Source organism: Cucumis melo, chromosome 2 (assembly GCF_025177605.1).
Source record: "Cucumis melo cultivar AY chromosome 2, USDA_Cmelo_AY_1.0, whole genome shotgun sequence".
Classification (NCBI taxonomy): Eukaryota; Viridiplantae; Streptophyta; class Magnoliopsida; order Cucurbitales; family Cucurbitaceae; genus Cucumis; species Cucumis melo.
This window is the reverse complement of record NC_066858.1, coordinates 4,541,944-4,558,554: the sequence shown is the minus strand read 5'-3', so window position 1 is coordinate 4,558,554 and position 16,611 is coordinate 4,541,944. Positions and strand designations below refer to the sequence as shown.

The 16,611-nt window shown below is 34.4% G+C and overlaps 1 protein-coding gene across 1 annotated transcript; it reads right to left on the bottom strand.

The window, feature by feature from the left end:
• Positions 1-2,038: 2,038 nt before the first annotated feature.
• LOC103492506 (uncharacterized) lies at positions 2,039-13,739 on the bottom strand. The gene is made up of 8 exons (XM_008452906.3): positions 13,220-13,739; positions 12,438-12,547; positions 9,298-9,354; positions 8,917-9,216; positions 7,515-7,762; positions 5,448-5,754; positions 5,084-5,357; positions 2,039-2,458 (listed from the first exon to the last, which is right to left on the bottom strand). The coding sequence occupies exons 1-8, from the start codon at positions 13,616-13,618 to the stop codon at positions 2,204-2,206; spliced, it is 1,950 nt and encodes a 649-aa protein (XP_008451128.2). The 5' UTR covers positions 13,619-13,739; the 3' UTR covers positions 2,039-2,203.
• Positions 13,740-16,611: the final 2,872 nt, after the last annotated feature.

The window sequence follows — 16,611 nt, the reverse complement described above, 5'->3', positions numbered from 1 at the left end:
ATAGGAAGCATTTATTTAGTTTTTTTTTTTCCCAAAAAATATTCTAATTGAAAGACACACCACCATAAAACATTACTCCAAAAACTCATCCTCAATTCACTCTTCGTGGTTAAAGTAGCCATGAGGTCATGAAACAAGGAGGTTTCCTCAATTTAGGAAGCATCTCTATCATATGACATCAAAAATCAATCAAACTTCTCTTCGAAAGCTTCAACTTCTACCCGCATTAACTCACCACCATTTTAAATCCAAGACATTTAAAATGCTTTTATAGGAAGCATTTATTTAGTTTTTTTCCCAAAAATATTCTAATTGAAAGACACGCCACCATAAAACATTACTCCAAAAACTCATCCTCAATTCACTCTTCGTGGTTAAAGTAGCCATGAGGTCATGAAACAAGGAGGTTTCCTCAATTTACGAAGCATCTCTATCATATGACATCAAAAATCAATCAAACTTCTCTTCAAAAGCTTCAACTTCTACCCGCATTAACTCACCTCTCTAATTGTTAACTCATCTCTCTGATCCTTATTTCCTTCTTTATATCATTTATCCTCTCTCAAAATTCCTTTGGTTGCTTCAAACCTCAAACAGACAGATTTGTGTGTCTTCTTCTTTCATTGTTTTTGTCTTCCTTTGACTGTTAGAGAACCTTCAAACGTCTTGGGTCTTCTATTCTCTCTTCCTTGTTCACTTTTGTCCTGAGAAGGGGATGTCCAGCTTTGGAGTCCAAGTTCTTCCAAAGGTTTCTCTTACAAATCTTCATTCCAATATTTGTCCAATCCTTCTTGGTGGGTGATTCTATTTTCTCCTCGGTTTGGAAAGATGAAGATTCCTAAGCAGATGAAGTTCTTGATCTTTGGAGGTTAATCCCATTTTTGTATTCTCTGTTAGAGAACGGAATTGGATCCTATCTTGTGGAGTTCTGATTTGGCATGATTCCTTTGAAGTGTTTGATCTCAACTTTCTCAAGAGTTACAGGTCATGCTGAAGATGAATTTCCTCCATCCGCTCTTTCGCGATTTATGGCAAACTGGGGTGTATTCTATTTTGCAGGGGCAGGCAAGAGAAACAATGAAATCTAAGAGATCACGATAGCTCTTACGACGATGTTTGATCCTTTATTAGATTCTCTATTTATCTTCAGGGTTCAGTTAACTCTTTTGTGGCTTTTTCCTACAGTTTGGCATCTGGCTCTTGTTTTGTATTCCTTTTTGTAGGTTTCACCTTTGTGTATACGTTGTAGTCTTTGTTTTTTTATCTACGAAAATCAAGTTTTGTCATTTGAAAATAAAATCACCAAAACTTTTCATCCTAACCCAGCCTTGTTCAAGATACATCCGTGCATAAAAATTAATGCCATGGCTACTAATAAATGCCAAAAATAAATTCTCCTACCAGAATCTCTGAAGCCAATCTTCTGTAAGATAAACAACCAGCCTTTCTAACCTCTTGATGTTTGAAACTAACAAGACAGAGAAATGGAGAAAAACATGAAATATAAGAAAGAATGAAACGTGTATAAACTAAATAAAGAGTCTGCAATTAAGTTTTGCAATCGTTTGCACAAAGCCCCATTACTTCATAAGCAAATAATTTGTTGCCTTAATAGCATTGCTAAGCTTCATGAGGTTAATTTCTATCATCAGAAACACAACAGTATTAAAGGAGAATAAGAGGAAAAGAAAAAAAGGTGAGAAATTAGAAGGAATGAAACTCGTCGAGGAAATCACTTCTCTTTTGGACTTTGACCAGATGGTTCGAAAAAGTTGAAATTCTTTATATACTCAAAATGCATCGACTCAAAATATCGATAAAATGAAATAAAGTGAAAGTAAGTAATTTTCAGAAGAACAAATTCAAAGAAAGAAGCCCTTTAAGTACTTTTCAGAAGAACAAATTCAAAGAAAGAAGCCAAAGTAAGTAATTTTCAGAAGAACAAATTCAAAGAAAGAAGCCAAAGTAATTTTCAAAAGAACAAATTCGGACAAAGAAGCCATCGTAAAATTATGAACATAGAAGTGGAAATGAGAACTGTCTAAATTTTCAGGTCATGCCATAAAAGAAAAGTCATAACTAAACAAGTGAATATTATTGTTCGAGATCATAACACAGACTTGACAATATTATATACATAGGAAACATTCTATCAATAAATAATTTCCCTTTGTTTGTATGTAAAGTAGAGCAAGCTATCAACTCATGAAGAACAAGAAAGCATACAGACACCCGGCCGATAAGCCCATGCTGGAGGCAACCGTGCATATTTCTCCATTCCAGGCTGCTCATCAAATGGTCGTTCCATTATCTTCAGCAGCTGACGAACCTCTCCAAAATCACCTTGTTCAGCTGCGTCTATCGCAGTCTGGCATAGGTAGTTCCTCAGTATATATTTAGGATTTACTACATCCATAGAGGCCTTCCGCTCCTCATCTGAAATGCCACTTCCAGCCAGCTGCAAAAGAAATAGAATAATGAATAAAATGAAAGGAAAAATAATCTATCTTCATCTAGGAAGCACAGATACTGACACATCACACAGTGACACAGTGACACGCCATTCTTAAAAAAAGTAGGACACGACATGTTGGGGAAACTCAAATTTATGTCATACTCATTCATACGAATATATTGAGAAATATTCCAATTAAAAACATCAAAATACAAGTTTAGAGCCATAAGACATAACAAGTTAGGGCAGAGAGGGTTGGGCACGACGGGCGAGCAGGTTAGGGTAGAGAGGGTTGGTGGTGAGAATTTTGAGAAATCGGCAGAGGGGAGAAAAGTGTGAAAAAAAAATTGAAAAGATAAAATTAAAAAGAAAATAACCTAATAATTGTTGGGCCGGGCTAATGTGCAATTCTAACCTTTTCTGTCTGTTTTTTTTCCAGCCGTGTTGGGACCGTGTCTTGGCTGTGTCGGCGCCGTGTCAGAAATTAAAATAAAAAAATAAATACTTGACATGCCAGCTGGTGTGTCATAGACATGTCGGGAGCATGTCAATGTCGGAAACGTGTCCGACACTGACACTCGGCCATTCTAGGAGTGTCATGCTTCTTAGATCTTCATCATATTCAAGCATACATACATACATATATATTGTATTTGGATTGACTTTGGAAGTGTTTAAATAAGTGAAAGTCAATCTAAAAGGAGCCTAGTAGAAAAGGCATCTAGTAGTAACCCTATAGAGTTTTATGAAACTTGAACATGATTTCTGGACAATATCTGGACATGATTTCTGGCCAACCCAAACAGGACTGTTTGATGGGCATTATGCTGTTTGGTTGGAGCCTGGAGGTTTTATGCTTGGATGCCAGATACTGCCACATCAGGATAAAGAGGTTGAGCTTTTGGCGAGTGACGATCATATCAGTTTGATAGTTTTCATTTTCCCCTTCCAAATTGAAACCTTGTAAATAATGTATATACCCAAACAGGTAGCTTCCCTCGATGGTGACTCCAGCTTGTAGTAGATATAATAATAACTCAACAGATTCAGAACAGAAGGGAAAAATGAAATTATAAATTGGTAGAAGATCTATTTTACTTTTGATATTCAAAAGAAAATGAGAATTACAAATTGAATTATTTAATTGTTGATATGAGTTGATGTTAAAATTAGTGGGCTTATTGTGTGTTGAAAGTTCAAGGGTTGTTTTGTATCATTTGTTGCATAAGAAAATAATAAGAAAACTCTCTCCCATGGTTTTTCTCCCCATAGGGTTTCCACATAAATTTGTTCGTTGTTTTTTTCGTTATTTTTAATAGTTAAGTTGAATCTAATGGTTGCACCATGTTATTCCATTGGAAGGTATGGGGCTTCCGACTCACTCCTGCTGAGATCAATCAATTATAGAAGGGAATAACTAAGTTTGCAAGGTACAGTCATGAAAGCCAACACCATCCGAGCAGAAGTAGACATATATATAGTAGGCAATGGTCGAAGAAAATTATATTCCAGATATTTTAAGAAAAAGAAAGAAACAAGGTTAAACGATGAAGGGAAATAAAAGCCCTCAGAAAACGTGGAAACCCCATTGACAATCATTGATTAAGTGACCAAATGTATTGATACACTCGAGGAACTATTTTAATTATTCATAGGAAAGAGATCAGAAAAAGGCTCTGTTTTCCCCCCTTTTCTTATAAGAAACCAAGCTTTCCTTCAGAAAACAAGGTTAGAAAAGCAGCTCGGTTGTTTGGTTGTAAAGTGGAAGCCCTGCCTTTTAACTACCTTGTTTTGCCTCTAGCTGACAATCCCAAGAAGGTGTCATCTTGGGATCCAGTTGTTGATAAAATCAGGAACAAGCTTGCCAATTGGAGAGGTTTTCCCCTCTCAAAAAGTGGCAATATAATTTTGGTGAATTCACGTTCTTTTGAATCCCTTCCAAAGTTAGTTCGTCCATAGAATCGATAGAAGTTTAAGGGACTTTCTCTGGAAACTGGCAAACATGGATTGTGGCAGCTATTTAGTTGTTGGAAGGTCACAGTGCCTTTATGTGATTGTGGGCTGGGGATTTCTGAGAAGGAGAGATACAGCTTTATTCTCTAAATGGCTGTGGAGATACATTCGGAAAGATTCTGCCCTCTGGAAATAGTTAGAAGCAAATTTGGGCAGCAAATGGTAATCGGTTTCTCAATGAGACCAAAGAAAGCTCAAAGCTCAGCCCCTGGAGTTCCAATAGCAAAACTCCTAGTTTCTTTCAAAGAATTACCCAAGTTGGGAATAGGGGATAAGATTCATTTTTTAAAAGATACTTGGGCCACAAACAGACCATCTAGTCAGGAGTTACCCTCAATTATGTTATTGTCAACTCTAAAAGCCTTTCGGTAAAAAATTGTTAGTTTATCAAAGGGGGTGCATGAAATCTGAATTATATAATAGGGCTTCTTGATAGTGAAATGGAAGAGTGGGGCCGCCTTGTTTCTACCTCAGAGGTCAAAAGACCTTCTGAAGAGATGATCAAAATTGTTGTTTTATCCTTTGATCAATATCTTGTCTTGTTTCTCATCAGAAAAAAAATTATTGTAATAATTCTACTCCAAAGAACCATCAGGTATTTCAGTATCACTATACCTCCTCCATGTAGGTCTTTACCCAGCTAACCCAAGCTTCCTTACGCTCCTTGCCAATATCTAACAGAACTGCCTTCAGAGGGACCAGGAGCTCCTCCTCTGGGATGCTGGAATCAGCTTTGATATTGGAAAGTGATCTAAAAAAATTTGTATAATCAACCTTGTCAACAGCCATGTTGTTGAGAAGCTTGCTGATTAACTGTTTGTTGTACTTTGGCAGACCAATTTTCTTGGTCATTATGGCTTGATAGTCATCCATAAATTTGTCTCCATATCTGTACAAAGAGAGGGGAATGTCATAATATGAGTGCAATGGGAGACTAACAATTCTATAAAAGACAAAATTTAAAAAAAAGTAAAACCACCTTTCCATGGCATAGTTTGCTTCTTTGTCATTTATTAATTCAGCAGCTGAAAGAGTTGAGGCAAACTGTGCTATATTCCATAAGCCTATATCTGGCTGATTTGCAAAACAGTATCTTCTGCCTGGAAGATCAGTTGTATTGGGCGTAAAACTAGGATCGAAAGCATCCAAAAATCCAAATGGACCATAATCAATGGTTAGACCCAAGATGCTCATATTGTCAGTGTTGAGTACACCATGTGTGAACCCAACTCCCTGCCAACTTGCTATTAAGGAAGCAGTTCGCTCGGCAACCTCTACAGTCCACGCTGATACCATCATCCATGTAAAGGCAATGAAAACAAAAGCAGATGTGTAACCCTTTTTGTTAAGAAACCGAAAGTTGAATACAACTAAAAGGAGAACTGTATCAGCCATGGAATAAGATGAAGAATGTACATTCTTTCACTTCTCTCAATAAAATCTTTGTTTCTGACCAAAAAATATTATAAGTTAATAAAAGTAAAAATAGATCCCATGTGCTGGGCTCTACAAAAGTTCATAGACAAGTCAAGAAGTAAGCTGTGAACCAAGATTCCTCACATAGGTCATGTTATCCTTGGTTTGCTAACAAATTCCTTGATGCTGCGAAACACCTTAAATAAATTTCTTTTATACATGAGTTCAGACCAATTTCTTGAAAGAGAGAAGAACTACTGAAATTGCTTGATAATAGGCACAAAGATGAAAGAGTGTCAATACTCTTTGGATTTGGAAGTGTAACGTAACGAAGGAGACAGGTTATTTTGGTCAAACTCAAAACTCTTAATTTGACTTATGAAAGATCCATTCTCACTTTTCCATTCTAAATCCTTACGGGAGTTTGCACCCTAAAACAAATTTGTAACTTTTCGATCATCAATAAAAAGCAAGGTTTTAAAAGGCTAAAGACAGCCTTGGAGCTTTTACTTTTGAATAGGCGAGGCATAAGGCTCAGCCACAAATAGTGATTAAAAATATTTTACAAATCCTCAATTGGTATGACCAAGTAGTGCTAAACATGATAGTCATAAAAAGAAAATTCACCCCACAGTTTTCACTTAATCAAAAATTTTAAAAGGATATCTTTGTCATTACTGCTACTACTATTATCAGTATTAAAAGGATTGATCTATACTATAAATTTTTGCCTTCAATGTTGTCAAAGTCACAACAGTAAAAGTGGTCCTAGTTCAAATTGTCACAACTCATACCTTTTTTAAGAATTAGGCAAATCACTGTTATTTTTCTAATCATTAGTGATAAGACAAGGCACAGAGATTTTAACTTTCAAAGTTTTGGTGTGTTTTCACAAAAGCGTAAGCCTCTTGTGGTTCAACCTCAATGAAGATGCAAGTCTCGAGGCTAAAACTCAGAGTCATGCCCCCAGGCAAGTGCCAGACATGTAAGCCTCAACAGCTTTTGAAAAAGCTTGATAAGAATTTTATTCCTTATTTAAAAAATACAGTGAAAAAATACTCTAATCCTCAAAAGAACAAAAAGAAAAGGCATATGAAAGATAAAGTGTAAAAGACACTAATCTTTATATACCGATTAGAAGTTAGTTTGATTTTTGGTTTGACCCTCGCACTTCCAGTCTTATTGGACTTCTTATCTTGTCTACCCATTGGACTTTTGGTTGGTTTTGGCTTTTAGCTTATGGGCTCTCTAGTTTTGGTTTCATTTCTAGAGCTGGTTTGTTAGGTTTTGAGTGTTTTCTTTTGTTGTATCTTAAGAGTAATGCAGCTTCTTTGGTTTTTTCACAATTTATATATCTTCCAAAAGGTTTTATATCTTTGAGCATTCGATTCTTCCTCCTTATTTTATCAATGAAAAGTTATGTTCCTTCCAAAAGATAATATCAAGAAAAAGAAAATTGAAGAATCAATTTACCTTTTCTCCACTTACCAAGAAATTAAGTCTCAGATAAAATAGCAATGTTGACTGCCCTACACACAGTTCAGTTCAAGTAGCCTTTTCGCTACCTATACTTGGCACAAACTATTTTTTACTTCAACCTCATATACAATTTTTTAACAGAAAAGATTACCTGCATACTTGTTTGAAGTGAGATCAACGACTGAACTATCTGTATTGCCTGTGCTGAAAGATACACTCTGACTGCTGCTCATATTCTCTAGGTGTGGAAAATGGTGATGAATCACGTAGTCTGCTAAAGCCCGAACAATTTTATAATCATCTTTCCCTCTAGAGGCATGAATTTGGTACGATCCAAAACGCAAAAAAGATTGAGCCACTCTGCATACAATTGCACCAGGCTCTTCTTTTGGATTCCCACTATAAAGTGAAACAATCGGAACTTATTATTGCATTGTCATAAATAACCAACATAAATTAAGTCTCTTCATATTTTATAACTAATTTACATGTTCAAAACTAAAAGTACCCACATATAAGTACTTAAGAAATCATATATATGTATATATGTATATGAATCTGTATATGTATCTGTATATGTATATGTATCTGTATATGTGTATACGTGTATATGTACGTATATCTGTATATGTACGTATATATGAATACGTATGTACGTATATATGAATACGTATGTACGTATATATGAATACGTATGTACGTATATATGAATACGTATGTACGTATATATGAATACGTATGTACGTATATATGAATACGTATGTACGCATATATGAATACGTATATCTGTATACGTATGTACGTATAGATACATATATGTATATATGTACACGTATGTACGTATATATATATACACATCTATGTTATACATATACATCTATGTATATATCTATATGTGTATATGTATATACGTATATAGGTATATATATGTATACGTTTATATGTGTGTGTATATGTATATATGTATATGTGTAGATGTATATATGTGTATATGTATATGTGTATATGTATGTATATGTGTATATGTATGTATATGTATATGTATATGTATATGTGTATGTATATGTATATGTATATGTGTATGTATATATGTATATGTATATGTATATGTGTATATGTATATGTGTATGTATATATGTATATGTATATGTGTATGTATATATGTATATGTATATATGTATATGTATATGTATATGTATATGTATATGTGTCTATGTATATGTATATGTATATGTGTATGTATATATGTCTATGTATATGTATATGTATATGTATATGTATATGTGTATGCATATATGTATATGTATATGTGTATGTATATAAAAAGAAAAAATGAAAAAAGGATATCTGACCTACGATTGATTAAAACAAAAAATTTAGTTAAAGAAATATTTTGTGTTAACAAGGGTTATGCAGATAAAGAAAAAAACCCATATTATGAGATTAAGAATTCTTGAATGTACGAGAAAACCCTATTCAAGTGCACAAGTAAGATCATCATTAACTACAAATTTTCTATAACTTCCATCTTAACAGATTTTTTGCTTACTTACTCATAAAACATATCTCGGGTAACAAATGTTCCTGTGGTCAAAAGACAAAGTGCACGAGTTGTTGGTATTCCAAGACTGTGCATTGCTTCACTACAAAGGAATTCCCTGATGCTACTTCGTAGCACAGCTAAGCCATCTGCAAACCGACTGTATGGAGTCTTCCCAGCACCTTTTAGTTGCAACTCCCACCTTTCAGATCGTGAATTAAGTATCTCCCCAAGGGTTATTGCTCGGCCATCACCCAACTGTCCAGCCCACATGCCAAACTGATGGCCCCCATAACACTGAGCATAAGGTGACCTGTAACACACAATATCAGCAGCCACGGGATAATGAAAATCATAATGCTGGTCTGTCAACCAATCAGTATTTCAAACTTACACTCCAACTAATGGAGATGCACCAGAGAACAAGAGGGGGAAATCTGGCCTTTCAAATCTGCAAGGACCAAGGTAAAACTCTTCAGCTCTTGCAAGAGGAAAACAACTCTAAGGGAGAGAAAATACACAGATATCTAATTGACTACAAAAGATTAAGAGTGAAATACAAAGAGAAAGTTATCACTGGAATGTTCATAAGGTGACCAATCATACAAGTCTAAATTATCTTCTTTTATTAAAAAAATGAAAATTTGAGATATTCTTTAAGGTTACAATGTGAAGAAGTCCTAAAGGTCATGTGGCAATCAGGAAAATAAATCCCCCATAAGAGAGCTTACAAAAATCCAATTACTAGACAATAGACATGAAGCCACTGAATTCGCTACCTATAGAGCTCTCAAGGAGACCATTAAGTGTTGGAATTTGTTTGTATTTGGGAACTTGAAGCGTAAAATGGAGGCTGTGTAGTGGATGAAGGCGGAGATGGAAGGCAGCTTGTTCTCATATATGAGGTTGGAGAGGGAGAAGAATGGTCTCAGGGTGGAACTTGGGTTCTTGAATTGAAAGGATGACATTAGTTGGCATCAAAAGGCTACGATGAAGTGGACTGAGGAAGCATATGCCAATACCTCTTTCATTCAAGCCTGTGCAAAGGGGAGGAGTAAAGATCTTATTGATTTTTTGGATGAGGAAAATGGTGAAATGCTGAAGAAGGATAGCGAGATTCAAGAGGTTCTTTCCTTCCCTATGAATCTCGAGATCTTTTGTGGAAGGTTGGATTGGAGCCCTATTTCTATTAGCGTGAAGGAAGTCCTAGAGGCCACTCTCCTCGGAAGAGATCCACATCGTTGTTTTTGGTTTTAATAGGAATACATTGCCAAGGTTGGATGGTTACTATGGCATTTTAGATAATCGAGAGAATGTGCACTGGAAAACTAATGGAAAGTTTTTAGTGAGTTTCGCACAAGAGGAATTCTAGAAGTCGCTAGGAGGGAGACTTACATTTGTCTCTTTTGAAAAGGAAACATGTTTGTCTAATTCCAAAAAAAAGGGCTACCAATGTCAAAGACCTTAGACCTATGTGATGTGCTCCCTAGGAACTATTTTGAATGCTTGAGAGTATCATGATTGAAGCCATTGAGGATTTATAAAGTGAGAACAAAGAAAGTGGCGATTCTAGAGGTGGATTCTGAAAGTTTATGATCATGTGGGTTGAGGCTTGCAAGATAACAGTTTTGGGTTAAGTGTAGAGATTGGAGTCGGAATTGTCTTCAGTGACCGGTCTACTAACTCATACATATTGATCAATAGCAATCAAGGGAGAAGGTCTGTGCAATGAGAGGTCTTAAGCAAGGAGATCCTATTTGACCCTTTATGTTTAATCATGTGGTGGACGTTCTTAGCAAGTCAGCGTATGATGATGTGGAGACTTTCTGGTGGGTTCTGATGGAGTTCAGGTGTCATATTTTCATTTCGTTCACTAACTTGGTGTAAATCCACTCTTTTCTTGTGATTACAACCTTACATCTCTCATTTCACAATGGGATAGCACAACGTAACTCAAAACACCATCTTTTGTCCTTTTGTAATTTCATACTATCAATGAAATCATAATTCATGTTTCTCATAAATAAATAAATAAAATAGAAGTCTTCAGTTCATTGATAAAACCCTTTTTTCTTCCGAAAAGGAGAACTCCTTTAAGAACCTTAAAGGTTTTTTGTCTGTTTGTGAAACTATATTAGGTTTAAAGATTTATCACCAGAAGAGCACCATTGTTGGAGTGAATTGTGAGCCTGCTAAGTTAAAATATTGGGTATCTTTGATGAGGTGTGAAGTTAACCCGCTTCCGGATGCTTATTTTGGCCTTCCTTTGGGTGATAACCCAAATATGTGCATTTTTGGAACCCAATGATGGAGAAAATTCAGAACGAGATTATAATTTTTGGAACCTGATGATAGAGAAATTTTAGAACAAGACTATAACTGCAGAAATTTGGGTTCCCAATAAATTCAAGAACTACAAAAAAGAACTCTAATCCAACAAGATCAAACCAAGATTATAATTACAACCTACGAACTAATACCACAAAGAAGCATTAAACCTCACCACCTTTGAAAGCTCATCACATAACCTGTCAATCTCATGGAAAATCATATTATTTCTTTGATTCTCTCTAACCAAAAAAAAGAACCCACCAAACAACAAAATAACTAGAGCTCCAAAAGACTTTTCTTGGAAAGGCGAACTCAAAAACTGAAAAACTCCTCAAGGATAGACTGGATAGTGTAACTAACAATAACAACCTAATGGAACACATTGTCCGAAACCAGAGAGTCTGAGCAAATTGACAACTCCACAGCAAGTGTGGGAGAGCCTTGCCTTCCTATGGATTTTAACACTCAAAAGAGAGAAGAAAACAAAGGCAGTTTAGAGCATGGAAGAGACAACAACATGCAGGCAAAAAAAAAAAAGAAAGTGGCCCCTCGAAGAGTCAAAGAGTCCAAAACCTAGATTCCCTTCTCCCTTGACACACGATCACAAAGAAGATAAAGAGATCCCACCATCCTTGATGCCTCTCAATCATAAATAGAGCATAGTAAACCAAAAGAAGACAAAGAGGTATGTATAATGCAATTATGTCATAAAGGTAGTTCAGTGGAATCTATGAAAGAAACGTGAGGAATTGTATAGGTCCTTCTAAGGAATAGGTGGGTCCAGGTTTCTAATCATGCAAAATATAATTGTTCTAGGGCAACTTCTTTAGATGAGTTCAAGCTCTATTCCTTCTGATAGTTGTTTCAAAATTGAGAAGGCTTTATGCATTCTTACAAGTTGCATGAGTGATTTGTATTTTGAGAATTTGTAAGGTTTTTGTGAGAAATGGATATACCAATTTTGCATCAAAAGAAAGAAGACCTTCAAAAGGTTCCGTGTCAATATATATAAATATATTAATACTTTATTCAAAATAAAAAATAATTATTAAAAAAATTATGCTAATATCTCAAGTGTATAGTGCATCAGATGATGATATTTAAGATGCTGCATATGAAATGTCCATGTTTCATGACTTATATTACACAATGCAAATGCTTAATCTCAATTAAAAGAAAGCAAAAGAAATAAAAAACACTCACTCTTGAGGATCCAAGTCTAGCAAATTGGCAACCGATTCTGACCAAGCAACAAGCTGAGGACTTTGTACTTCAACTGAAGGTAATACTTTTGAATAACATGCATGTAATACCTAACATTCATAAGGTAGATAAACTAATCAGTCATAGTAATAGAATAACCCATTAAACTAAATCCACTCATCCAAGCCCTTTTTTCAAAATTAAGAAAAATAGCATGGAAGTTAAACGCAGCCAATTAACTACATAAGAATGGATCCTGCTCTTACAATAAAATCTTAATTAAAACTTACCACCAGAAGATTAATTAATTAATTAGACCTAAAAACATGTAAGAATTTCTATTATCAAACAAGAAAAATGCAAGACATGATAAGTTAAAACAACAAACAGTGATAAGCTTACAGCTCCAAAGGACCCAAAGACGATAAAACTAGTCCTGAAAACCATGTAAAATGTAGAGCTTTCTCTTATGAATGAAAACAAAAATACGAAAATACAAAAAATGAATTGATCTTCTTTTTATCATCTTATACACCAAAAAGAGGGTACATCAAATTCAAAATCCTTCTTATTACAGTAACTAAAACTCGCAATAAGTTAAGACCATTAAACTACAGCATATGAAAGAGCTCCTACTCAAACCTTTCAATTGATTACACACATTATCCCCCTCACCGTCCACATTTCCAGGAAATACAAATAACATTCCAACTCAAAGTTCCAATTTCCAAAAAATTGTTCACATTAGCAAAAATTCAAAGCTCAAAACAAAGAAATAGCACCTCTCGTGGAATGATATCAGTACGGGGGTCGCCAGGCAGCTCTCTGACAAACGAATTGTCCCAGTTCAGATCTTCGAGCTTCTTTTTCGTTGCATGGTTGATACTACTACCTCCATCGACACGATCGTCATTGTTCAAGCTTTGATTCTTCAAACCCTCCGCCACGGAGTCGACCGATGCCGAAACCTCCGGTGAAGCAGAGTCCATGGAAAGTTTCCGGCGGACGTGGCGAGAGTGGGCGGGGAGTGGGGAAGGTAAAGAGGTGAAAGAGGAAGGAGAATGGCGGCGAATGAGGAGAGTTGAACGGCGGGGAACTAAGCCGAGGCGGTGGCCATGGCAGAGGAGAGAAATGTTGGAAAACACCGAGGGCTTGGGGAAGAGATGTGAAACCAATGACATTCTGTTTTCCTTTTTTTTTTTTTTTTTACATCTTTTTTTTCTTTTTTTTAAGTTTTTCTGACTTTGAATTTTGAGGTATTCTTATTATTAAAAAAAAAACTAATTTTCTTTTCCCAAATAAACAAATTATAAGTTCAAATCACTTGTCATCTTTCCTATTAATATATAATAAGAAAGATATTTTACAAAAAGAAGAAATGAGTATGGTAGGATTGGGATAAGACCAAAAGTTTTGTAATTTGAAATAGAACTTTTTTTTCAATGCTGTAGTTTTTAATACTTCTTGAAAAATATATACTTTCTCATACTATTTAAAAAAATATTATAGTTTTGAAGAAGATCGTAAGTTCAACTTGTTAGGTAGAAACTTGATTTGCTATTTGTTTAAAGGTTTGGTAAAGGTATATGCTAATTTGAGTTATGTCCTAAACATTGTATCAGACAAAATGAGAATCAACTTTAATACGTCGTGCATTCATGAACATTGGTTTTTGCATCATGTATAATGTAGACTATCATATAAATATTAATTGCCTATAAAAAATGAACACCCAACCTAAACTTACAAGTAAACTCCTTTAACCATTTTAAGTTATAGGTAATAGAAGTCATAGAACGATTTTTAAACTCAACACAAGTATAAGCTGCCTTGTGTTCTGTCTTCTACAAATATTGTAAGTTACAAGATGTTCGTCTATTCCTTTCAATTTCAATTATTCAAATCTGTCATTTCAACTTACCATGTAACCAATTGGAAGTGGAGGAAAGTTAACTAAATGTCATAGTTAGATATTGCTCATTGTTTGATAGTAAATTTGGTGAGAAATTTGTGGCAAATGGTGCACTATGATTGGCATTAGTTGCAACAACTTTTGCCCACACAAAGGTTCGTTCCCAAAAGACCCACCGGATGATGTAGATGATTTCTCTTTTGATTTGTTATAAGCCAAAGATTCATACTTCTCCGAGTACCAATTTGAGATGCCATGTAAAATCAAAACAAATAATACTTGTATAACTTGATTGTTTGCAGTAAAATTAAATAAAACCTTTTTTTCTTGTAATTCAGGTGTTATTTAGTTTCATTATTCTTACATACAACAAATCTAATTTCTCATGTTTTTCGTCATTCATTTGAGTAATTTCTCGAACTCGCTCACATTGAGTTATTTTTACTCAAATGCTCGATTCAATGACGAAAAATGACCTTGTGACAAAAAAAAAAACCGAATTTAACAACTATAATAAAAATTTAAAACGTAAACAAATAAAAATTTGATGAAGACTCATCATACCATCATTTTCCATTTTTTTTACTAATTTGGTAAGTAGATTTTCTACAACTTGCAAGAAATCAAAGGCTCATGCTTATCTAATTCATTCCATAAAATATTTAATAAACCTGTTCATGAAAATCATCCCATAAAACACCCCTCATCATCATAATTTGGTAAAATGTAGCATACATCAAGATTTATTGTATTCGTGACTCAAGAGAATTAATAAATTGAATTGTGGCCTAATTATCTTGTGTTCACGGTGGAAGAACATCTTTGGTAGTTTATGTTAATAAAATTGAATATTTTCAAGAAGAGAGAGCAATTGGATGCAGAGAATCCCATCATCAAATTATCAAGCTTTACATCAATGAATGTGATGAAATCTTTGTTACAATCTAGCGACTCTAAGTAAAACGAGTTTACATTGATTTATGCTATTCGCGTAAGGTTGATGTGTACCATCAATCAAATCTCTTGTTGACATTAGCCATGTTGAATCAATCTCGCTTTGGTACCATGTTACAATCGACAATCTTAATTCAGTGTTCTATTTTTCTCATTCATCTTATTTGATAAGATTAGAATATAACTTTTTTAAATCCTACGGTTGATGCATAACTAAGGAAATAAAATATATATGGTATAGTAGTCATTTTCAAATATAGCAAAATCAATCAAATTTTACCATTTACGATAGTTTCCCAAAAATATTCTTATAATTGAGGAATACATAGAAGAATATATCATATCACTATAAAGTCATTATACATGTCCCTTTGATAATAGTAAAACAAGTTGTCAATAGCCTTCTTTTCAAGAAAAAGGAATAGGAAACATAGAAATGAGAGAGATGCAAAGATAAACTTTGGGTAGAAAGGAGATAATAATGCACTACAAAGTTTGCCTTTTGATAGTTATTTGGTAGTCTAGGACTTCGTTTCAAAATCAAGTGACAATTATCTTATAGATAGTTTGAGTCTCCTTGGTTTTTTTAATGTGGGATTCTCAACATCAAGATATGCTCCTTAATATGGTGCCTCTTTAGATTCGCCAATCTTGGTTTGATCTCAATTTCATTTTATTGGATCGAGTAACTATTTGGACTATATGGACTCTGATACCCATATATGATAATATGAGGTTCCATCTCAGAACTAATTGACAATGAGAGAAATAGTTCATCTAAATTATAAAGAATTTAAGTCCCCTTAGTTTTTTTAATATAGGATTCTCAACCATAGCGAAGGAGATGGACAGAAGAGAGGGAGAAAGAAGAAATAGCAAAGAAACATAAAAGTTGTAATTTCCCATGAAAGAATAATGAGTCTATTAGTGTTGAAAAATATAAGTTATATGTGAGTATGTTTGATGGAGAGCTGTAAAAAGAATTAAATGGTAAAGTTTTAATCACATTCAAAATAGTCTTGATTGGAAGAAGAGTGAAATCGATAAAAGGTGCAACTATTTAGGAAACTATGAGAAAATGTAGGATTTTTTAAAAAAATAGATAAATAAATAAAAATTAACTACGAAGGAAGACTAGTATGAGCATAGCTCAATTAATACCATTAACCAAGAGGTCCTTGATCTTATAGAACTAAAAATGTAAGAAATTAATTTAATAAATAATAGAAACTAGGTTTGATTATGTTGTGTTGTTATTATTGTTATTATTCTTGCTCTCTGTTATGTTCTTATGTTAATCTCCATATG